Raw genomic sequence first — 24,415 nt, 5'->3', positions numbered from 1 at the left:
CTAGCCCCTTACTAGCCACCCACCACCCACACCGCTCACCCCAGAGGCACCATCTGCAGCCTGTGTGTCCCCTGCAGACATTTTCTCGTCATTGACTCACACAGAAGTGCCAAGAAGAGGAGTAAAAAGCAAGAAGGAAGGGAACAGAGTGGTTCTAGTTGTTCTGTGTGGTTCAACACAGTCCAGAGAAAACCCCACTGAGGAGGCAATATCGGCAGAGACCTGAATGCAATGAGGGATTGAGTCTATGGCAGGGAAGCAGCACGTGCAAAGGTCCTGAGACAGGTTCGGGCATGGTATGCGTGGGGAACAGCCAGGAGCTCCACATGGCTGGAGCTGAGAAAGCAAGGTAGGAACTGTGCTTAGGGAGGGAGAGTGAGAGTCCAGATCTCTCAGGGCCCTGGTGGGCCAGACGGAAGACTGTAGCTTTCGCTCTAAGCAAGACAGGATGATACGGAAAGAGTTCAAACAAAGGAATATGATGATTTGACTTAACATTTTCAAAGGAGCACTTCAGCCACCAAGTAGAGAACAGCATAGGGAAAAAGAGAGGATGCCGAAGACAACTTAGGAGTCTACTACACCAGTCCAAGCAACTGGTTAGATACAGATTAAACCCAGGGTCAAAGAAGGCCCTGGGTTTACTGACTCCAGCTTTATTTTTTCCCAGCCAAGTCTTCCTCCCATTACTTTCCCAGCATAGGGAAGGGGGCTGCCTTCATAGATTCTGATTATTTACCCAGCATTTTAAAGAAACAGACATAAAGAGGCATCACCTCATTTGTTATGAATCAGAACCCCCCAAGTTGGGGGCTGTAGGAGTTCCTCTTGGAAGGGGACAGTGTATCTGGGACAGAAAGCAGATATAAACCACCTAAGCATTGGGAATGGAAAAGAAAAAAAAATTGGTCATATTTTAAATCTAGAAAGTCCTTGGTACTTGCTAAGTCCCTGTAGGTAGCAGTTGCTCTGACTCAGACCTTTAGAAGAGCAAATTAATTCAGCATTTCCAAAGTGCATTTCCTATGACACAGGAGGTGGTCTTCTGTGGCAGGTCAGCAAACATTGTTTTTATCACTTACGGACTTACTGTACTGTGCACCAAAACATACATGACTCACACGTTAAATCTATAATCCCACATAGTCACTTGGATTGAGATTAAACAGCTTTTTAAAATGCACTTTAAAGAAAACATCAATAAGTAACCGCATAGGTGGCCCAGTGAGAGGCCCCCCAGTCTGAGCATGAATGGGCGGGCAGCTGAGTGTCATGGGGGAAACACTGTGTCCTGGCAGTCCTGTCGCTGGGGCCCTGGAGTGTAAATCCCATCAGTTGGGGGAGGGCGGGACCTCCCCAGCCCGTCAGCGTCACAGACAGAGGTGTCAGGCTGATCTCAACCCCAGCCCAGCACAGTGGGGAGATTTGGTCATGGAAAGAAACCAGGTCTGTGTTTGTCTGCAAGTCCCCAGATTTATGTTGGACGAGATACGCTTTGCTTGGCTGGCCCACCTTCACGTACACTACTGAAAACCAGCCTTTTTATTTCTGTGTGGCCATGTCTTCCAGGTCCTCCCTCCCATCCGAGCTGTCTGCCTGCATTAGGGCACGGACTGGGCGAGGGGATTAAGTCATATGTTTTTGCACTGGAGACGTAGGTTTAGAGCGCCTCATCACCATGGCAGTTTTAATAAAGCAGGTTACTGTCCCCAAGGGGAGGCTTACCAGGGAGCTGCTTATGCACAGGCACTGCTGTCATTCCTGGCCTCTGTTCAGTCGGACTTTAATAGCAGGTTGACACAGCTCACCTTCAGCTGGCCTGTCTAGGAAGGGCACGTGCACGGGTCTTCACACACAGGCAGCACCCGACAGCTCACCTCTCCGGGTGAGGAGGGGGGGAGACGAACGTACTGTTTGAGCCCTTTACAAATAAGCAGCAGTTCGCTTTTTGCCAGTGCAGCGTTCAGGGCTGCCAACTGGCGGCCAGCTTTTGTCCTTTCTGTAATCTCTGGAGACCAAGAAAGGCTGAGTTCTCACCACCTGCTGCTTCATCCTTTCACCTCAGTGTCTGTGAATGGGCTGGGGGCCTGGGGATGGCAGAGGGTGGATCACACCTGGAGCAGCCTGGATTCTGCATTCAGGGCGTCCTTACTGCACCTGCTGTGTGCCAGGCATGGGGCTAGGCTTTGGGCTGGAGCTCTGAAGCCCAGGAGACAATAAACAGGGGTAACCATCTACAGCAGGGGTCCTCAGACTTTTTAAACAGGGGGCCAGTTCACTGTCCCTCAGTCCGTTGGAGGGCCGGACTACGGGCCCCGGGACAAGTGGGCTACTAAGCTGGACAGGCAGCAGCAGCAAAAACACCTGGCAGGCCAGATAAATGTCCTCAGCGGGTGGTATGTGGCCTGCGGGCCATAGTTTGAGGACGCCTGGTATACAGTATGTCAGATAATAAGTACAGAGTTGCAGATGTAAAATAAGGAAGAGGGTATGAAATACTGGGGGCAAGGAAGTGAAACTTTGGCTGGGGGCCAGCAAAGGCTGCACAGGGAAGGGAATTTTCAAGTACAGACAAGAAGAGATGAGGGCGCTGGCTGTGCACTGTGAGGAATGGTGTTCTGGGCAGAAGGAACAGCATGGCAGTGGGACCGTGCCTGGCAAGTCTGAGGACAGAGAGTGGGCAGGGAGTAGACAGGGTCCCACAGTATCTTGTGGACAACCAGAAGGACTTGGGCTTCTCCAGGTGAGTGGGAGCCACAGAGAATGTCCAGGAGAGGAAGGAGGCTGGCTGGACCTGGGGAATAAGTGGTCCGAGTCCATTCAGAAAGCAAAGACCTCATTTTGAGAAGAGAAGGTGATGGCCTGGCGCATGGAGGAGGTGACAGGGTCCAACAGAGGATGAGAAAACAACAGGCTTTGCTGACGGGTTAGATGCGGAACCGAGAGAGAGGAGCAAGGAACTGCCAAGATGATTGCCTAAGATTATTGCCTACGTAACCAGAGAAACGGGAAACAGCCTTGGGGAAGCGACCTCAGGAAGTCAAGGTGCCAGGTGACGTCACTACCTGGACAGTTCCAAGCCAGTGATTGCCAAATTCCACCTGTTCCCTCAACTTTTCCACCACGTCCCCCATATATAGGCACAACTGGATTACTATTTATTTTTAAAAATCAACTATAATTATTTTTTTTTTTAGAAAAACAGGATTTCCACTAACCTAAGGGAGCCACTGAGGTCACTTACCCCAAGTTGAAGGAAGCTAGACCAGGCAATTAAAGCTGACCCATTGCCGCCACCTGCCTGGAGCTCAGAGGGGGTGATAGGTCATCACCCTGGGGATGTGACACTCTCTTCTCAAGTTTATCAGAAGACATGAAAGGGACTGGTATCCCTGGAATTTAGTGATGTAACCCTGTGCTGATAAAATCACCTTCGGGTCACCAAGGGACAGTTAGGAGCCTCACTGAAGAAGCCAAGGGTCAACCAAGGGCATAGGGACCTCTACACCCTACCTAAGGACACTGTCACTGTGTGGAACATTTCATGAACATGAAACTCAGCACCCCTCCTCTGCCGTTGGACAGGCCCAAGTCTGAGTCCTCACATAGCCCTTTCCCAGCCCTGCAGCCCTGACCACCCCAAGCTCAGTCCTATCTTCTGCGTGTCATGAGCCCAGCAATACACATTCAGCCAGTGGCAGTCACCACTGTTAATTACAATGATTATTACTGACATATAACACTTTCCTCTGCCTCAGGAATAAGTAAGAGCCATCTCAACTACCTAGGTCAGGGGCCAGGCTGGTGATAAGAGTGAGGGAAGTTGGTGTAAGACTACAGGGAGCACTGAGGAGTATGGCAAACTAGAGATCACATATTCTATTTAAACACCGTTTAAAAAGTCAATTTTTTTCAATCCATTGTACAAAATACACACACATACCAGTTTGGGCCCCTGAATTGAATGCAAACCCAATAGTGTATTTTATTTGTTAATTTAACAGGTATTTGCTAAGCACCTATTATGTGCCAGACTTAGGAAAACAATAATGAACATAGTAGGCTGAATCCCTGCCCTCATGGGTCTGTTCTAGGCAACATGCAAATGGGTAAAATGGAAATGAGTTTGATGTCAGAGGACGGTAACTGCCAACTCCCGGGATGCAGAGGGCAGGGTGTTGGTGGACAGGAGTGCAGGGAAGGCCTCTCTGGGACGGTGTCATCTGACCATTAACTAAAGGAGCCAAATGGGGAGCCGTGTGATCTGACGAATAAGAGTGACCCAGGTTGGGGGTGAGGGGGGTGGCTAAGACAGAGGCCAGGAAGTGGCAGTGTGGCCAATGCTTAATTCTGGACCTCAAGGGCATGACCTTGATGTCTTGGCTGGTGCTAAAAATTCAAGGTGAAGGGAGCTGACTGGCGAGCTGAGGGCCGGCCTGGGATCCCAAGGGCCCAGTTCTCCAGGAATGGCTGGTGAGACCCCTAGGGCTCTGCCAGACACTGGGACTACTGGGACCATACCAGACTCACTTCACAGGTTCAGCTGAGTTAGTGCCAGCTGGTCACAGGAGGCCTCACAGAACCCACTTCCTCCAGCCCCTCCAGAGGAAGACTTCACACCTGGTAGAAACCCTATAATTACCCACCAGTTTACAGCTGGGACATCTGGGGACTTCTTGGGAGGTATGTGGCCTCAATATCAGGTGTTCTGGTAGCTCTGGGGCCTGAGAATTCCTGTTCAGCTCATAACACAAAACCGGTTCTTTCTTCTACCTGCCACAGGTGACCTTGGCCAGGAGGCTCAGGAAACCCACCTGGTTCCAGAGGAGTCCCTTATAAAACCTCCTCAGTGCTGGGCTCCCAAGGGCAGGTTCCATTTCCTTCAGCCACTCAGCAGGGTTTTTTTTGTTGTTTTGTTTTGTTTTGTTTTTTTGAGACAGAGCCTCAAGCTATCCCCCTGGGTAGAGTGCCATGGCATCACAGCTCACAGCAACCTCCAACTCCTGGGCTCAAGCGAGTCTCCTGCCTCAGCCTCCCAAGTAGCTGAGACTACAGGCGCCCGCCACAATGCCCAGCCGCTTTTTGGTTGCAGCCATCATTGTTGTTTGGCGGGCCCGGGGTGGGGATTCGAACCCGCCACCTTAGGTGTATGTGGCTGGCGCCTTAGCCGCTTGAGCCACAGGCGCCGAGCCCCAGCAGGTTTTTACAAAGTACCCACTATATACTCCTCTGAGGGAGCAGCCCCTGTGTCCCCCCATAACTGTCAGTCCAGACGAGAGGCAAATCATCAACATGAAAACGAGATCATTTCAGAAGCAGATAAGTGGCGTGGTAGGAGGTGACCTGGTGGCATACCCTCAAATGGGAAGATCAGCCAGCAGATCCAGATGATGGGCTTTGCCAGTCAAAGCAAAGTCTCAGGAAGGGAATCCCAGGCAGAGGCATAGCAAGTGCAAAGATCCTGGGGCAGGAATGAACTTGGTGCATTTGAGAAACAATGAGACGGCCAATGTAGGCAAACCCATGTGAGCAAGATGAGCTGGAAGGAACAAGGGCAGTGAGTGGGGAAGGTCATGAGGGGTGTGTAAGCCCCAGAAAGGAATTTGGGTTTTATTCAGAATACAGTGGGAAACTTCTGAGTGATTTTAAGCATTACAGAGATATGATCTTTGTTTGCCTCCGGGAAGCTCTAGCTGTTTCCTCCCCTATTTAACAGAAAAATAGGATAAAAGGGCCATGTAAATCTCTTCACTCTTGCCCTTAGGGACAGGAGGCCGAGGGGCGTCCAATGATGAGTTATTTTCGCTCTCTGGGGGTTGCTAAGCGATTGGGATCACAGTTCTCCAGCAAGAACCTCAATGCCTGGTAAACACTGTATTGGCTTCATGCTACTGTCCTGACAAATGACCGCAAACTGACCTTCGTGTCCCTCCATCCTCAGTGCCTTCCCCTGCTTCCAGCTTCTTTCAGAAACAAGCATAGGCATGAAGGCAACCAGGCTGCCTGGTGCAGGTATTTCAGTCCTAATGACGCGCTGCAGATGTGCTTGAGAGAACCAGAAGCCAGAGTTATCCCAGAGGCCCCCTAGGAGGGGTGCCATAGACTGGGGAGTGGACAGTGGCTTCTAAGCTGAGGACCAGCTGTGGACAAAGGAAGTGACAGTGGTTCATGGCTGATGGCAGAGCATTTCAGCTGGGATGTACTCAGGGCTTGGCTGACCAGATTTCAGCAAAAGTGAACAATTCTTGGTAAAGTTCCAACAAAACAAAATATAAGCTTCTCTCTGTTTACGTGGTGGTTGCTTTAAAAAAAAAAAATCAGTGTCCATTAATACCCTGCAAAAAAGACATTCTGTTTACATGTAACACAGGGTAAGATTTAGGCTCAGATCGTTCATGGGCAGGTTTTTACCTACACGTTCCGTGAGATGTGGGGCTCGGATTCTTCCCAAGCGTGCAGGATTATCCCACACTGAGTGATGGCCTCTGTCCGCAAGTGCCACGCGTGCCCACTCCCCCCACGGCTCCTCACCGGGGTCTCCGGGTGCCCAGCTCCTGCCCAGTCTCACCTCCCCGGTGCTTGCAGGTTCCATGCAGGTGATGAACAAGACGCGGCGCATCATGGAGCGGGGCGGGGCGCACTTCATCAACGCCTTCGTGACCACGCCCATGTGCTGCCCCTCGCGCTCCTCCATCCTCACCGGCAAGTACGTCCACAACCACAACACGTACACCAACAACGAGAACTGCTCGTCGCCCTCCTGGCAGGCGCAACACGAGAGCCGCACCTTCGCCGTGTACCTCAACAGCACCGGCTACCGGACAGGTGAGCGTACGGGTGGCAGGTGGCGGGTGACCGGCGTCCTTGCCCCAGAACTCTTCTGAGTTTCTCCGGGCGTGGCCTGTGTGCTATGGGTACCCAGGATGATGCCGGATGGTACATGCGACAACTTTCTTTACTTTTCTATGTGTTTTAGAAAACTACAGTATATACCTAGAGTGGTGATATAAAGTGAGCTTTACAAAAGAATTTGAGGTCCCAAAAAAGTGAGTCCATTTAACATATGAATTATAGTACAGAGAGGCCACAAAGTGCCCATGCATTAATTCTACGCTGATTGTTACTAATGTTTTATTGACTTCAAATCATCAGCTTGGAAAAAGGATCTTGAATGGGAATTAGTGGAGAGGAGTGGATTGGGGGCGGAGGGCTGTAGCCGCAGGGGGGTGGTGGTAGTAACCAAGATGGCGCAGAGGTGTTGGTCATGGCCTTTTGTCCATACTTACTCAGTGAGCACCTTGCCCTCTGGGGGCAGTGCTGCTGTGTCCCATCCTAGGTAGAGAGAGACTGAGGTCCGCCGGCTTATCTTACAGGAGGGACTTTGGTTAGGGTGACCAGATTTTAACATTGGTAAAGCGGGACAACCTGGGGGGGGGGGGGGGGGAGGAGGGGCCTGACAACAGTGCAAACTTTGATAAGCAGTTCTCGATAATCACTTCTCAACAATTATTTGTTATCTTTACAGTTTAACATTATAAAATTAACAAAAATAATATAAAACTCATATCCTGGCGAAATAGCCACATGGCAGCCGAAAACCGTATATTCCCTTCCTGTTCTCCCGCCCTTTCCTGCATGCTTTCCAAAAATCGGGACTTTTTTAAAACGCCGAGGGATGCGGGACAAATTGTTAAAAAGCGGGACGTCTGGTCACCCTAGTGGGTCCTGAAGGTTCTCCTGCCAGGCTGGTTGCCTGAGGTAGAGATGCAATTACAGTCCATTCACCTGTCTCCAGCACTATTGCAACATCCTCCAGACTCAGTTCATTTAACTTGCTTTAATTAAAAATAAATAAATACTCCCCACCTTGGGTAAGGAGCCGCAGCAGTTGTGAAATCAGATATTGTGGCTCACATGTTGCAACCCTGGGGAGTTGCATCCAAGTGACAAGGGGTTTGTTTGGGGGGGAGTGATGCAAGGGAGGGATGACGCCTCCGTTAGCTCAGTTCACAGTGCTGAACCTGCAGCCCTTGAGGCTGGGCAGCTTCCTCTTGGATGCACAGTGTGGGCTGGCAAGGGCACCATGGTTCGGGTAGTAAGCCGGTGAGGTGTGTCTCCTGACAGAATCATCCCACTTCCAGAATCACCTAGAAAGTGGGTCCTGCTGAGAACTAGGAAGGCCTTGTTTCTATACTTCATGCCTATACATCATACATACCAATTGTGCAGAACCATAACCCTGTTAGTTCTTGGGTCTTTGCAGAAAGCCACATGGGTCAGAAGTTATCATTGGCTGCCACCCTAGAGGTTTAGGGAGGCCCGCAGCAAAGCAATGGGCCTTCATTAAAGGGGACATCTGCCACAGAGGTCCAGAAATTATAGCCATGTGTGCTCAGGGTTGCTAACCTTCACATGTTTTTAAATCTGAATTTTTAGCTGAAACCTCCTAATTTTAAAATACAGGGTGGTAAAATATGTGGTAAATTGTTAATTCTCCCCGGAATTGAAGGTCAGTTTTCCTGCTGAGTCTTGAGCTGTGTTAAACCCTATATTCTTGAGGCCATCTAGGGGAGTTTGTTGAGTTAGATTGAAGTCTGGATGTGTGTGTAAGAGAGAGCTAAGATATCCAGCTGCTTGTTACTCTCTCAATTAAAGTTCCACGTGGCTTTGATGGCCCTGCTCTGTTTTTGCTGAAAGACTCAGACTCTATTTCTCCTTATTTCCCATTGGTGAGAAACAAGTCACATGGGTATATATGGCTGCAAAGGAGCCTGGGAAATGTAGTCCTATTCTGGGTGGTCATTTGCCCCGCTGAAAATTATTTTACTCTAAGAGAAGAAGAAAAAATTAAAGTCTCAAAACCACCCTAACAGTTTTTAGACATTTGTGTTTGTGATAACCTTTTGAATCTAGGAGACCAGCCTGAACTGACACCGATAAGTGGACCAACATTTCCTAATAGTGCTTTCCATGTGTTTAGTTAGGTATTTTCTCTTGAAAAACGAGACTACACATTTTGATAATAACTCAGGTACAACTTTATTATCAAAATCATGTTATAGCTGATGATATTTAACAACAGGTCGATTCTAATTGTAACTAATGGGTTGATTCTTTCAGCAAATGAATTGATTAAGCAAGCGATGTGTCAGTTGCAAGGCGTGTAATCTGTTCAGCACATGTAAATGGTAGCAGGAGATCATATCCTTTACTTCTCCAGCCTCATTTTTGCAAAAGTACTCGAGGATCTGATCCGTTTTTCCAAGGGCCTTTCCTAATCCTTCGACATCTGAATCTTCCCCTGTGAAATGCCATTACCCCATCGTCCTTGTCAATAGTCCCTTCTCCAGTCATTTCATAGACCAGGTTATTATTTGTCCGCGGATTTGCATGTGTTTTGAGCTGTCCTCAAGCATCACTTTAATTAATTTCACAAAACCGCATCGTTTAAAAGATGTGCAGTTTCATTTTGTAATCATCTTGCTTGGTGTCCTCCACGTTTGCCGTGGAGATTGACAGAGGATGAAGTGAAGAGACGCTAAGTTGAAGCAGGATAAACACCAATTTGTTAATGGATATTTCTGCGTATGGCTTCTTATAACTGTGGGGACTTGGATCTCAGCTACAATTACCCTTGAAAGGATAAACCGCATCCTTAGATTTTACAAAGTGTACTTTGACACATTTCAGCAGTTGAGCTGCCACGGCCCTGACTGTGCTCACTTATATATGCGTAAGTCGGAGGTGTCCTGGGTTCTCCCAGTGAGACACCTCTCAGCTCTTGGCAAAGTGGTTGAGAACGTTAGCTTTGCTTTGGTTCAAATCCAGGCTCTGCCACCTCCTGGCTCATGAACTTGAACAGGTTCTTTAACTTTTATTTCCTGGTTACCTCATCTATGCATAACAGTATCACTTAGCTTGCAGGGTTTCGTGAAGATTAAATAGGTTAGAACAGCGTCTGGTACATGGAGGCACTTATGAAATTTAATGATGACTTTCCCAAGTCGCACAGCATCACACAGCCCACCTCAGGCCAATGTTCTGATGAAAGGCACAGTAAGTTGCACGTAGGTGACAAAATGTAGCAGCGTGGCCAGACACAGTGAGTGGCTCGCACCTGTAATCCTAGCATTCTGCGAGGTCCAGGCAGGGGTATTGCTTGTGCTCAGAAGTTCAAGACCAGCCTGAGCAAGAGTGAGATCCCATCTCTACTAAAAATAGAGAAATTTGCTGGGTGTTGAGGCAGGTGTCTGTAGGCCCAGCTACTCAGGAGGCTGAGGCAGGAGGATCACTTGAGCTGCCCAGGAGTTTGAGGTTACTGTGAGCTAGACTGAAGCCACAGCACTCTGGCCTGGCATGACTGTTTCAAAAAAAAGAATGTGTTAGCAGCACATGCTCAACCTCTCCAGCAGTCAGCAAAATGCAAATGAAGCCAACAATGTGCTGTCCCCTCTCATTGGTTAGTAAGAGGTTCCATCACACCGACAGCAGGTGAGGATGGGGGAAAGGGGAGTCTCGTACACTAGCAGTGGGGATGTGAATCGGCCCCACCACTCTGAAGGACGATTGGCCAGTTTCTGGCAAAGTTGAAAATAGGCATCTCCTCCTGTTTGGCAGTTCCACTCTGCGTCTGCACCCCTTCCATTCGGAGGAGGTGAAACGTGAATTCTGCTTGAGCAAGCAAGTGTGCTTCCGGGCCACTCTGCCTGTTGGCACATTCGATGCCCGAGGCTGGTAGATTGCCTTCAGCTCTGAGTGCTGGAAACCCCAACTCCAGTGGGTTTTGAACAAGGTGTGGAATTGTTTGCTCCTAAACCGAGGAGATACAGATGAGTTTTAGTGGAACTGTTTGCTCCTAAACTGAGCAGATAAGATGAGCTTTAGGTTGGGTGAGATCTCGTGATTTAAGAGAATGAGAATTTATCCCAAAGCTTAAGGTCTCAGAGTGGTGGCTGGTGCTTCCAGGGGCTCAAGGCCTTGTTCATGTCCAGTGGGACCAAGAGCCCATCTTTTCCCAGAACCCTTACATTTTTGAGATTCTTCCTGATTGGACCAGCCTGAGTCACATGCCAGCCCCAACAGTGACAATGGCGCAGGGGGGCACTTGGACTGTGCCAGTCAGCTCCTGTTTCTAGAGCGGCAGGTGGAGTTCATTTTCCCCAGCAGCCAGGTCCCCAAACAGAAAGTAAAGCTGTTGGGAAGGACAGAAGGAAAAGTGGAGTGGAGTGGGAGGCACAAATTTTCAGTACACTGCCTTTAGAGGAAAAAAACTTTCCCAGCCCTTTCCGGCATATTAGGCGAGAATGCCCATTATTCCCCTCACTCGAGTGATGCCTTTCTCATCCCACGTCGCCATCTGAGTCTGGCAGTTCTGAGGTTTGTCTCCCTGCTCCGGCTTCTGCCATCTGGTCCACACTTTGGTTGAGATGGTGATGAGCCTTCTGCCCATCACCCTCCTGTTCTGGAATGAGTGGGGTGCACACCCCTCATTTCCAGCCCAAGCTTAGCCAGGACTCCTGTTTGGAGCCTGTTTTCAGGTTTGGCCCTGAGCACCCCAATTATTTTCAGTCTTCTCCTCACACAGAGCTAGGAAGGGATATCAACTGAGGGCCTGAACTTGGCCACTAATGTTGAGCAGTCACCCTCACCAGGAGCTGGGGGCAGGGGCCTCTGTCCTTTTATGACACCTGCCATGGCATGACACATGGGACATCCCACCACCCTCTCACATGGGGTGGCAGAAAGGCTTCTGCTGGGCATTTCAGCACCGGCACCGCTGACACCGATCCCCTGCTGTGTGTGAGGGCAGGGGCATGTGCGCATCTGAGACTGTCTTCTCCCTAAAGTACATTCAGGACCACAGGGACATAGGTACTGCTGCTGAAGCTGCCCTCTACTGTGATCTGCGCAGCAGGCTCCTCTCCCCACCACTCTGTTTGATCCTCCCTGAGCACCGTCCACCTGTGTCTAGCTGCCTGCTGGACATCGCCCGGGCAGGTCTCTCTGGCATGTCAAGCCCGAGTGTCCAGCATGACTTCCTAATCTTGTCCCTCCCCTCCCCGGTGCCTCCAATTTTCCAGTCACTCAGGCCAGACCCTTCGTGCCACTCCTGACTCTGCCTTTCTTTCACTCTCCACATTAATCCTTCAGCAACCCCGGCAGCTCTGCCATCAGCGTTCCCAAGACACCCATCTGCCGCCAGCGCCTCATCCTCACCGCTGTCCCCACAGCCTTCACTGTGCCAGTTGCTCCTTGGGTCTCCGCTCGCCACACTGTGGTCTGAAATGGACGCAGTGGTCAGCAGGATCCTCTCAGGACCCCCTTCACACCCTCTTCCTCCTCTGTGCAGAAGAAGTTGAGGCCACACAACCACCTTGGGGTCCCAAAGACTCGCCCCTTCTGTCCGGCACCTCTTGGCCCTCCTGAGCCCCCACTCCAGCCACACGGTTCCTTCCTGCTTCTCTCACAGTCAGGAGCGCCTGGCACATGCCCACCCGCAGCCCTGCACTCCGTCCTTCTCTAGAAACGTCTCCCACAGCCGGGTGGTCGGCTTGCCTACTGTGCTCAGGGCTTTGCCCCAGTACCACCACCTCAAGGAGGCCTTCTGTGACCAGCCCACCCCCTCTTCATCCCCTAACCCCACTTCACTGTCCCTCGGAGCCCTGTCGCCTTTCATGTACTGCCCAACCTCCCAGTTGAGTCCTGGCTCTGCCCCCGCCCTCCCATCCCCCTTCCCTGGTCCTGGCCTGCTCTCTCCATCTCTCTGGCCCTTCCCACCACAGGCTGTGTGCTCTGCCCATTTATCTTGATTGTCTTGCTTCTAAAATGCCAGCTCCATGGAAACAGGGGCCGTCTGTTCTGCTCCCTCCTATATCTCTGTGCCTAGCAGAGGGCCTGCCCCATAGTAAGTGCCCAGTAAATCTTTGTAGGGTGACTGGATGAAGCCACGTTACACCCAGGACCAGCAGCCCTTACCCGTCTTTCCTGTACTCCTCTCTCCACTCCCTCCTATTCCTTCCCTCCACCCCCACTCCCACCTTCGCAGCCCTTCCTCCCTCTTCCTGGCCCCTCTGCACACACAGAGGAGGGAGGGCTGGGACTCTTCCCGCCTGTGCAGCTGTCCCTGCCTCCACAATGGCAGCCTTCTCTTTGCTTGGCCCTCCTCCTGCTGTGCTCCCTGCTGCCTTCCTCTCCCCTCTAGGGCACATGGACACACACATGCACAGCTCCCTGCCTCCCTGGCCCAGCTGCCCACCCCCCTGTCATCTCCTCTCTCCCCTCCCCCCACCAGCAGAGTGTCTCCATTCACCCCATGGACGTCCACTGCCAGCATCAGTGGCCTTCCCCCCACCCCCGGGAGGTCTGGGCATGGACAGGGATGGTGTAGCCCCTCGCAGGGCCTAGGCTGACCCAAGGCAGCCTCTGGAGGCGCAGGTTTGCCTCGGTCATATACATCTTAAAGCTGAATTTCTTTAAACTCTGATTTAACAGTCACTCCCCTTCTGCAAAACCTTCAAGTTTCATCACAACAAGTGCTTGTTTTGAGCAGGAAACCAGAGAATCAGACTCTGCTTTAAACCCCCTTGTAACCTTGAGCCGAGACTCTGCTTCCTCTGGGCTTCAGTTTCCCGTCTGTTGCAACATATACGTGTAAGTCACCGAGGCCCGTGACAGGACAGCACCCTGAGGCTCCCATCAGCACCCACAGACCCAGCAGGAGAGGTACCCTGGCCCGTAAGAGGAAGTAGCTGCTGAGAGAGACAGGAAGCGGGTGGGAGGCTGGTGGGGTAAGATTTCTGTTTGTATCCAAGCAACACCCTCTCCGCGTGTTACTTTCCTGGGGCCACAGTGCCCAAGTGCCACAAACTGGAAAGCTTTTGAGAAAAGTTTTTTCTCTCACAAGGTCAGAGGCCCCAAATCAAGTGTCAGCAGGGCCATGCCTCCTCTGAAGGTTTGGTGGGGGGGAGTCCTTTGTTCCTGAGCCCCTGGAATTTTCTGGCAGTCTTGGTATTCCCTGCCTCGTGCCCACGTCACTCCAGTCTCTGCCTCCATCTGCCCGTGGGTCCCTTTCTCCATGTGGCCTTTTCCCCTCTCTGTGAATCTCTGTCCAAATTTCCCTCCCTTACAAGGACACCAGCGACTGGATTAGAGGCCTCCCCCATGCAATATGATCTCATAGTAACTTGATTAACAAAGACCTTATTTCCAATGAGGTCATGTTCACAGGTACCTGGGTAAAGGCTTAAGCGTGTATTTGGGGGACTCAGCTCAGCCCACAACAGCTGGGGTAGCAGAGCCTTAGCATTAAACTGAAGCTAACCTGCCACCCTCCCACTTCACCCGGGTGGTGCAGAGTGTGGTGCAACGTGACCTCCCAGGAGTTCCCGTTTTCAACGGTAGTTTCACTAAGCCTCTCCAACTAAAGTAGGCATTAAAACAATTGTGGAGGTCAAAATAAAAGTGAAGGGAAGGACGGCCCTGGTGGGTCGGCCTCCAGGGGCTGCCAAGGAGTCTTCGGCGTCTGCGTGACTGTCAGCCTCTCCAGAGCGCTAGCTGCAACTCCTAGAACATTCTGGAAGGGGTCAGGCCAGCGCTCAGTACAGTTGCCACTAGCCACAGGAAGGTATTTAAGTTAATTAAATCAAATTAACATTTCAGTCTCTCCAGTCCACTAGCAACAAGTCAAATATTCACCAGGCACATGTGGGCCTCACATTAGCACAGATGTAGAATCCTTCCATGGTGGCAAAAAGGTCTATCAGATAGCATGAGGACAGAGCCTAATTCAAGCAAAATATCGTGGGGGAGAATAACACAGACTTCCGAGAGTATAACAACAACAGTAAGAACACTAGTTGTTATTGCTGAGCTTTTGCAGTGCCCAGACCGTACCACGTGCTTTCCCTGGTTTCATCTTACTCGACCTGTGTCTCTGTCATTCACCTCATATTTGTTCCCTCTCAGAGCCCCAGCACTTTGATTGGTCTTCTTGAACCTTCCTGATCCATCCTGTGTCTTGGGTCAGGGTCTCAGGATGCTGGGCAGCCACACAGGGCTCTCCCAGGCCTGTGGACCCTCCCTCCAATCCCTGGCAAGCAGCTGCTCTGGCACACACAGCAAGCCCTTTGGGACCATGTGTGCTGTCCCGGGGAGACGAGCGTAGGAAGCAAAGGGGCTTCAGCAAATGAAGGGAAACCGAGCTCCTTACGCATTAGTCTTTCCAAGGTCCTGCCCTCTGCATGCCTGTGTGAACCCTTTATGTAGAGGGTAGGGAGTCGAACTAGAATTTGGGAGGCGCCAAGCAGGTTACCTGAAACAGAAGATGCAGGCTGGGAAGGGAAGGGAGTCTGGTTTTCAAATGCGGACCATTAACTCTACCTTTTTCCCTCCCTTTAGAGAAATAGTCTCACTCTGTTGCATAGGCTAGGGTGCCAGCATCAGCATAGCTCACAGCAACCTCAAACTCCTAGGCTCAAGTGATCCTTCTGCTTCAGCCTCCTAATAGCTGGGACTATAGGTGCCCTCCACAATGCCTGGCTAATTTTTCTATTTTTAGCAGATGGAGTCTCTCTCTTGCTCAAGCTGGGCTCAAGCTCCTGAGCTCAAGGGCTCAATCCCAGAGTGCTAGGATTACAAGTGTGAGCCACTGTACAACCCTAACCCTAACTATTAGATTTATTTTTAAAATAAATAACTAAAAACATCAACCAGGCTGACCTACAGCAAACACTTGTGGGATGGGTGCCTCCCACAGGCCACAGGTCTGCACTTTCTTGTAACCTAGTGGTTCTCAAGGGAGCTGCTGCCCCCTAGGGGTTAAAGTCTATGAAAGTGTTTCTGGTGGTTGATAGAAGTTGGGAGGTGCAGCTGGGATCGTGGGTGTCCTGCTCTACACAGGACAGCCCGGATGGCCCCACATTGGCTTGCATTTCACACTGCTTCCGAGTTTTCTACCAGATCATCCATATGGGTGGATTATTTAATGTTTATCGTCTAAGCCTTGAACCTAAGTCTATTTTATATACAAATCGTGAAATGGTTTCTGCAGTTTTAAGACTCCCTGAATTTCCCAGGAATGTACCTGATAAGAAAATGAAGAGAATATCATACTTGAATGAAAAACTTTTCCTAGAGTTAGTCCTTATTTCTGAAAGCCCCATCCCTGATGACAATGCCACCAGAGTATTTGGATTGCAAGTGTCACTCTCTCACTCACCCAGCTACGTTCATAACTGTCAACACGGCCGGTGAATCTGTGTCCAGGTGCAGGCGTCTGACTGCTCCATTGATAAATCGCTTTCCTTTGTTTTTTTATTTTTCTTGTAGATTTCAGTTAAAGCATTAGATTGATTTTTTTTTTTTTTAGAAATGATGTGCATAGGTAGCTTTTGTATTTGTTTGTTTATTTGTTTGTTTAGAGACAGAATCTCATTTTGTCGCCCTCAGTAGAGCGCCATGGCGTCACAACTCACAGCAACCTCCAGCTCTTGGGCTTAGGCAATTCTCTTAGCCCTCAGCCTCCCGAGTAGCTGGGACTACAGGCGCCCACAACACCACCCAGCTATTTTTTGTTGCAGTTTGGCTGGGGCTGGGTTTGAACCCTCCACCCTCGGTACATGGGGCTGGCGCCCTACTCACTGAGCCACAGGCACCGCCCTGCATAGGTAGCTTTTGTTACCTATAAATTTCCTATCAAAAAGTAAACCAGCTTTACAGAATATCTGTCATAGCGATGGGATCTCAGCCTAATGGCATTAAGAACTGCTCTCTGAAGGATCAGGTTAGTGTCAGATTGTTCTGAAGTGATAATTAGATATCCATTGACTAACATTCTCCTCCAGCCTTGTTCTGAGAGCCTGTTATGAGTTTTCTCCCCCTCCTCTGGCCCATCCTCCTGGACAAAACCACACTTTTAAAGGGGCAAAAAAGACTTTAAGATACACTCATCCTGCCTGGTGAATCAGCAGGCAGTAAAATCTGGTGCTACAGATGGGGGAAGCCCTCCATACCCAGCTAATTGAGTTTCAGAAAATGAATGGGAACCCGTCCTCATTTGCTGTACTTTGTGACCCTTCTAGGGAGAGGGTGGCTGAGGCCTGCATTTAATTAGAGGCATAAGCAGCCCTCTCTCCACGCCACAGCCTGGGCCTGCTGCAGCCAATCAGTCGGAACATGGGGGTCCTCCACAGCCCAGCCTTCCTTGACAGCAGCAGCCTCACCAAAAATAGGCAGGCAGAAAACAGGAGCAGCCCTCTGTCCTTGCCCTGGTGATCTGCTTATCCCTAGCCATTCTTCCTCCTCACCCACAGCCAGAAAACACCTTGAAAAAATGGAAATCCAACCATGTCAAACCCTGCTTAAAACTCCCCATGGCAACTCACTGTTCTTTGAATGAATTCACATTTCCTGGCCAGGACTACCAAGGGCTTGCACAGCCTGGACCTGCCCACCTCTCTGTCCACATCCCCTGCCTCTTTCCCTTCCTTTCTGACAACACTCAGGCCACCTGGCCTCTTTGCTATTCCTCAGATATCCCAAGGTCAGTCCTGCCCCGGAGACTTTGCACTTACACAAAGTGCATCGTTCGCTAGAGTGCTATTCATGCTGCTTGTGCCTTGTCATTCTCCTTCCATGGAAGGCTTCTCTGATCCATCCCCTCTTCCCTCACCTTCCTATGTCAATTATCACTCCCCGCCCCTGTCAGTCTCTACCATGATACCCCTGCCTTAAGTTCTTCTTTGACTTATCACACTTTTGAAATTATCTTAGGTGTTTGTGAACTTATTTCTAACTTGTTTTGTTCGCTGTTCATCAGGCAGGTAACTGGGTACTCAATAAAGACTTGAACAAATGGGTAACTCTTAGGAATTAGGCTTGAAGTAGGCAGAAAATGAGAACAAAATGGAATTTGTATTACTGTGTCACTTGTCCAGCATCAAGAAACATAATTGAAATTAGTTCAGGCAAACTTTGCTGAGTGCCAGTGCTCAAATACTATTGTCAGAACCCCGTCTTTCTGCTTCTTGGATTTCCTTTCATTTGAGTTGGCTTTATTCTTAGGAAGGTTCCCCCTTTGTGATGACCAGATTGTCTCCACAGGTCTCATCTCACCAGCGTAGTGACCCCAGCTGAAAGAGAAGCCTCCTCTCAATGGCTCCAGCAAAAGCCCCAGGGGATGCTCTCATTGGCTCAGCTAGGGTCATATGTCTCTCCCTTAACCAATCATAGAGGCCAGGGGGAGATGGGATACCCTGATTGGCTAAGCCCAGATCACGTGCCTAACCCCAGAATGAGAGCTGGAAACAGCTTCCTCAGAAAAGGCAAATCTGAGAGAGGGGAAAAGTTTGTTCCCTGGTTTTGATATGAAAAGGCAGGAGAATGGATGCTGGGCAAAAAATAAAAATAAAACAAATGTCTGCCACAGAAATCCAAATGCAGCTTCCCTATCAAGGGGCAAGAGGGAGGAGGGCCTTTCCCCGGCCCTCAGCTCTTTCTGTGTCCAGCACAAGATGCCTCCTTCCTGCAGAATCATTTCCCCACTTGCCTCATTTGCTTTCCCACAGTTCTCAATTTAGCAAGATCTCATCTCAGGCATCCAGAACCTTTACAGCATTGATTTATCACTTCAAGCCATGATTTGCATTTGGTGTCTTTTCAAAAGCAGAAGAAAGAAACTCATACAGAAACCTTGCAAGCAGCCCGAAGTTAAAAGGATCTAGTTACAGAATATCAGAAACGGCCCAGCCCTGAGAGCGTTGGGGCTCTGGGTTTATTTAATGCATTTCTTCCCAGCCCTGCCTCCTCAGCTAGTTTGTCTGCCAAAAAAACAAAGACTTCAGTCCTGTGGCATTTCGCATCTAATATTTATAGTGTTCTAGAATTTGCAAAAGGGCTTTCTTCTCATTTATCATTGTTCCTTAGGAAACTCCAGCCTCCTGCTAGGTTAGTGGAATTGTTCTCTGCTGCCCAGACCAGGAACCCCAAGAAACCAAATGACCGATGGTGAAAATCACCCAATTCGGGGTTCTTCTGCTAGTGTCGGGGGTTGCATTGAAATTCAGCCTAGAGCAGCTCCACTTCTATTTGCACCCCTCAGGATCAAATTTGGATCTTGTAAAATGGCAGCCAACAACCACATTTCAACCCAAAATATATTCTGTGAGCGTTACAAGGTACTTTTTAACATCTAGAAATTCCACCTAAAAATCGAGGTTCTAAGCTTTTCTTTAAAAAAAAAAAAAGAGTGGTGATACCAATGGTGATCTTGCCAATATCAATAACATTTCTGCATTGAAGACCATCAGGAGTTAGTTTTACTGGAACCCAGCCACACGCATTAGTTTATGTACTATACGTGGCTGATTTTGCTCTATGGTTGCAGAGCGGAATAGTTGCAACAGAGACCCATTGCTGCAAAGCTGAAAATATTTACCATCTAGCCCTCTGCAGGAAAAGTTTGCTGACTCCCACTGTGAGGCACTAGCCTGCTGGACTTTTGTCAGAGCCACCTCTGGTATGTGTCAGAATATAGGTAGAGCTGAGGGCACTTCAGTCTTGAAATAAAGTGGTTTAGAAATGGTAGATGCTTATCTCTCTCATTTGACAGTTTGGGCATGAACAGTTGAAGGTTGATATGGCAGACACGGCCTTGGCTGCTTCAGAGATGTTGTTCCATCACCCCAGGAGATTACCCTTGTCCAAAATGGCTTCCCCCGCTATCACAGCCAGCCAGCAGGAAGTGGGAGATACAGGGAGACACACCCACTTCCTGTAGGGGTGGCACCACCAGTCATACACCTCTCTGTATACCCTTCCAACGCATAGAAGAAAATACACACAGAATTACAAAGGAAGACAATTGTATCAAAATAATCAAAATGTTTTACAGACAGTAAAATGTATGCTTCTTTACACATGAAGTGGCATGGTGTTACCGTGACTTAATTGATAACTGGTAGGTCTGATAATGTCCATGATTTTGAAGTAGTGCTGGCTTAAATGATACTTCAAGATATCTGTGTTAACCATAATATAATATAGAAATGTCTGTGATTTCCGTTGGTGACAAAGTCCCAGGGACTACTGTTACTGTGGTGTGTTGCCTTTGTTCATTACTGAAGGGTATGCTAGTTAGAGGTTGATTCATACCTAAACGGGGCTGAGCTCTGTGGCTCACACCTGTAATAGTTGCACTCTGAGAGGCTGAGGTGGGAAGATTGCTTGGGCCCATGACTTTGAGGCCAGCCTAAGAAAGAGCAACACCCTGTCTCTCCTAAAAATAGAAAAGTTAGCTGGGTGTGATGGTGTGCTCACACTGTAATCCCAGCTCCTCAGGAGGGGCCACACTGGCATTCAGATTGAGGGACTGAGGGAGGAGAGAGGCATCTCCTCCACAGTGCCTGGCCTGAGCCACTGGTGTTGCTTACTTGAAGGAAAATATTAAGTATCTGGTTGTTCAAAAGATACATAACAATGGCCAAATGTGTGACGTGGACATGGGAACAACTGGAATTTGGATGATCCGTGGGCCCCCTTGTTTTCCCAAACCCCTGGTGTGTGAAATGGAGCCGATTATTTCGGGAAGGATGGAGTTTCCAGAGTGTTCTATTTCGTTCTTCACTGACCTTTCCGAATTGCTCTGGCAAACATTGTTTATTGTCACTGGCTCGGTTCCCCGCTCCAGCCCATCTTTGCTAATAGACGTGTGTCATGCTCAGCCGGCTTCTCTGTGCAGCATAAACATTCCTCCCCAAGCTCATTACTGGAGTCCCAGAGGGGCCTTGCCATTTTCCAAAACGGTGTCACATCTGGTTTCTAACAACCCTTTTTATTTCTCCAGAGGCCCAAGTTTTCATCCCCCTCCCCGAACAAGGAAAGCAGGCTGTATTCTGGGGACTCACCGTTCCTTTCTCCGAGTTCTTTATGCCAGGCATGATCTTTATTGTTGCTGCTCCCGTTTTACAGCTGAGGTCACTGAGGCCGGCAAGAGCACTCTCTTGCCTGAGGAGTCGGAGGCCTCTGACTCAGGAAGCCACGCTCTTCAGAGCCACCCGCACCCACCTTCATAACTGACACACTTGCACAACCTTTTAAACTGCACGCCTTACACAGGGTTGCTCACCCTCGGCATGACCAGTGCTCTGCGGCCAGATTGCCTTGGCCGTGGGGTGCCCTGTGCTTTGGAGATATTCAGCAACATCCCTGGCCTCTACCCACTAGATGCCAGTAGCACCCCAGGTCATGACAGCCAAAATGTCTCCAGGCATCACCCGGTGTGCCCTGGGGGAAATCATCCCTGGCCAGCCTGGTGCGTGCCCCGTGTACCCTGCACACAGACACGCCTTGGGTTGACTGCTCTACCTCTCCTTACCTGTGCAGCACAGGCAGGGGCTGCAGCACCCAGACAAGACCCCTGCCTCATGGACCTGGCACCCTAGGCAGGGAGAGGAGGACCACCAAGAAAACAAGCGCATTGGTAGCTAATTACAGAGAGGACAGAGCGATGGAATGACCAGGGACAGCTTCTCCAAGGAGGTGACCCAGACATCACAGGGAGGAGGACCCAATCCCTGTGTGGTGGAGGCAGATAGAGTGTCCCAGATAGAGGGAAGGGCAGGCACAAATGCCCCGAGGCAGCAGAGTGTGGCACGTGTGAGGAGCAGGAAGCCTGGAGTGATTGGAGCATGGTGGGCCGAGGGGCGCATCGCTGAAGGAGGATAGCGGGTCTTGGGCTCAAGGGGTCCTTTTGGCCGCTTGGGGATAACCAGATTCTAGGGAGGCAAGAGCAGAGACAGATGTCCAGGTGGGAGCTGGCAGGAGCCAGGAAGTGAGGGTGAGGACGCAGGTGCGTTTCTGTCTCTTTTGGGACCTCATCACCCTGGCAATTGCCTCTTTCATTTGGATTCCCAAATTCTGGAGCACAGACGGGCTGAGAACAGGGGATCTAAGGATCCAGGTTGCAGCTTTTGAACAGCCCTGCCATCTGACCCTTCATTCTGCCTTTGTGTTTCCTATCTCAAGAGCCAAAGTCCCTGGGTAGAGCTGGAATGGCCAACCCCCATGGTGCAGAAAGGTGCCCAGATTGACAGTGGGGGCTTTTGCATTCAGGAGACACCAGGGTGGAGGCGTTTTGGCTCTTCAGGGGTTACCCAAAGGAAATAGAGAAGGAAAAAAATGTGTGTGTGTATTCATGCACTCATGTGTGTGTGTTCCCCAAGATATGAGGGGAAACTGCCAAATCAAAATGCACAAATAGGCCCGATACAGTGGCCCACTCCTACGAACCTAGCATTCTGGGGGGCTGAGGCAGGAGGATCCCTTGAGCCCGGAGTTGTAGACCAGGCTGACTAACATAGCAAAACCCTGTCTCTATAATTAAAAACAGAAAAATTAGCAGGGCCTGGTGGCACATACTTGCAGTTCCAGCTATTTGGGAAGCTGAGGCAGAAGGATCCCTTGAGCACAGGAGTTGGGGTTTGCAGTGCAAGTCCAGTCTAGGCAACAGAGCAAGACCCTGGCTTTTAAAAAAATACGTAAATGTTTAATGAAATACCAACCACATGTAGCATGATTCAGCAAGTCAATCCTGGAACATTTTGACTCCTGGATAGTTATTTATCGATTATCTCTCATGTAAGGAAGTGGGTGGAGGTAATGTGGGGTGAACATGTGCTCAGAACAGTGTCCTTAAAACAATCCCGTGGACGTTTCCACCAGATGGCCCATGATGGGGGAGGAGTTTCTCCAGAAGCAGTGGGTGCTTTGAGTCCCTTCAGCTGCCACTGGCTGGGCCCATGGGTCGTGGCATGTATTGCCTCACTGTCGTGTTCGCTTTGGCACATCCACTCCCACCACAGTAGGCAACTGTCACCCTTGCCAACTGGAGCAGAGAGGGGTGAAGCCACTTGCGTGGGTTCCTACAGTCAGGAGGCAGCAGGTCCAGGATTCAAACCCAGACAGTCAAGCTGCAGAGAAACTCTTGGCCACTCTGGCCACCTGTGTTACTCAGGAAAAGGGGACTGGATGCGGGAGGTACTAGACAATGATGGCCCGACACAGCAGGCACGCGTGTCTCCAGCAGACAGATGACCCTGAGGCCCTGTTGTTTCCAGCTGCTGAAACCCTCCATCCCTGTTGCCTCTGTTCACTTGGCTCGCTCCCCGCTGCCCCCGTGTGCTTCCCGCACCGGGTTTACCGCCAACTCATCTCAGCCCCAGCTCGCCGCGAGACATGGCTTTTACAGACCACAAATGCGATTATTACGAGGCAATTTCAGTGAGTTTCAGGGCTGGGAGAGATAACAGAAGGGCCTGATCCTCCCATCAGACTCTGAATTGTTCCCCAGCAGCACTTAACTCAGACAGATGGAGAAAGCGCAGCCAGGAGCCCAGAAGCCACGCACAGCCTCCCGCAGAGCTGCCTGTGGGGAGCTCGGGCCTGCAAGCCACGGGGACAGGGTGAAGGAAGACTCTGGGGGGCACATCGTCCCCTCACAGTGGGGCGGGGAGAGGGTGGATCTAACACCTGTCTCTGTGGGGACTCCATTAAAACAGGTGTTAACAGCAAGGATTGAACAGAACAGGGGACCAGCCGACCCATTGGTGATCATAAAAATATAACCCTTAGTGGGCACTTGTGTGCCAGTTCTAAACAATATACAGTCACGCATCACTTAAAGACAGGGATGCATTGTGAGAAATACATTATCAGGGGACTTTGTCACCGTGCAAACATCAGATTGCACTTACACTCACTTAGATGGCACAGCCTACCATACACCCAGGCTGTGTGGTCCAGCCTCTTGTTCCCAGGCTGCAAACCTCCGCTGAACACAACAGGCAACTCTAACACAATGGTGAGTTTTTGTACCTAAACATAGAAAAGGTACAATAAAAATATAGTATCCTCTTACAGAACCACTGTTATACTATGCAGTGCTTCCTTGACCAAGATGTCACTGCATAGCATATGACTGTACATATACTGTGTTTCCCCGAAAATAAGACCTACCCCCAAAATAAGCCCTAGCAGGATTTCTATGCATTTGTTAAATATAAGCCCTACCCCGATAATAAGACCTAGTGATGGGTGTGGCTAATGCAGCATATCTGCATAGCCATGCCCTGCATTTTGGTGCAGAACAGTAAGGAAGACTGGAATACCTTTTATCTGCCACAGCTCCTTTCTCCATTCACACTTGCACAGGTGTGCATGTGGTAACCGCGGTCACAGGCATCCTATTGCACACGTGTGAACGGCCTGGGGAAAGGAGTTCATGCATCGTTAGTGCCAGCCCCACCAACAAGGTCAGCTCTCCCTGTCAGGTTCCAGAAGAAGATGACCTAACTGTATTTGAATAAATGTAGATTGTTGTATTATACTTAATAAAAATAAGACATCCCCTGAAAATAAGCCC

General features: G+C 49.9%; 1 protein-coding gene across 2 annotated transcripts in view; it reads left to right on the top strand.

The window, feature by feature from the left end:
* Window positions 1-24,415, top strand: part of SULF2 (sulfatase 2) — a 107,862-nt gene that overhangs the window by 37,833 nt on the left and 45,614 nt on the right. For both annotated transcript variants that reach the window (XM_012803950.2, XM_012803949.2), the window contains exon 3: window positions 6,586-6,825. In XM_012803950.2, coding sequence (XP_012659404.1) covers window positions 6,586-6,825 — 240 coding nt within the window. The remainder of the gene's footprint in view (window positions 1-6,585; window positions 6,826-24,415) is intronic.

This window comes from Otolemur garnettii, unplaced genomic scaffold (genome assembly GCF_000181295.1).
Source record: "Otolemur garnettii isolate 467f Iridium unplaced genomic scaffold, OtoGar3 scaffold00023, whole genome shotgun sequence".
NCBI lineage: Eukaryota > Metazoa > Chordata > Mammalia > Primates > Galagidae > Otolemur > Otolemur garnettii.
Note: the sequence above shows the minus strand (reverse complement) of the source record. Positions and strands in the feature narration are given on the sequence as shown.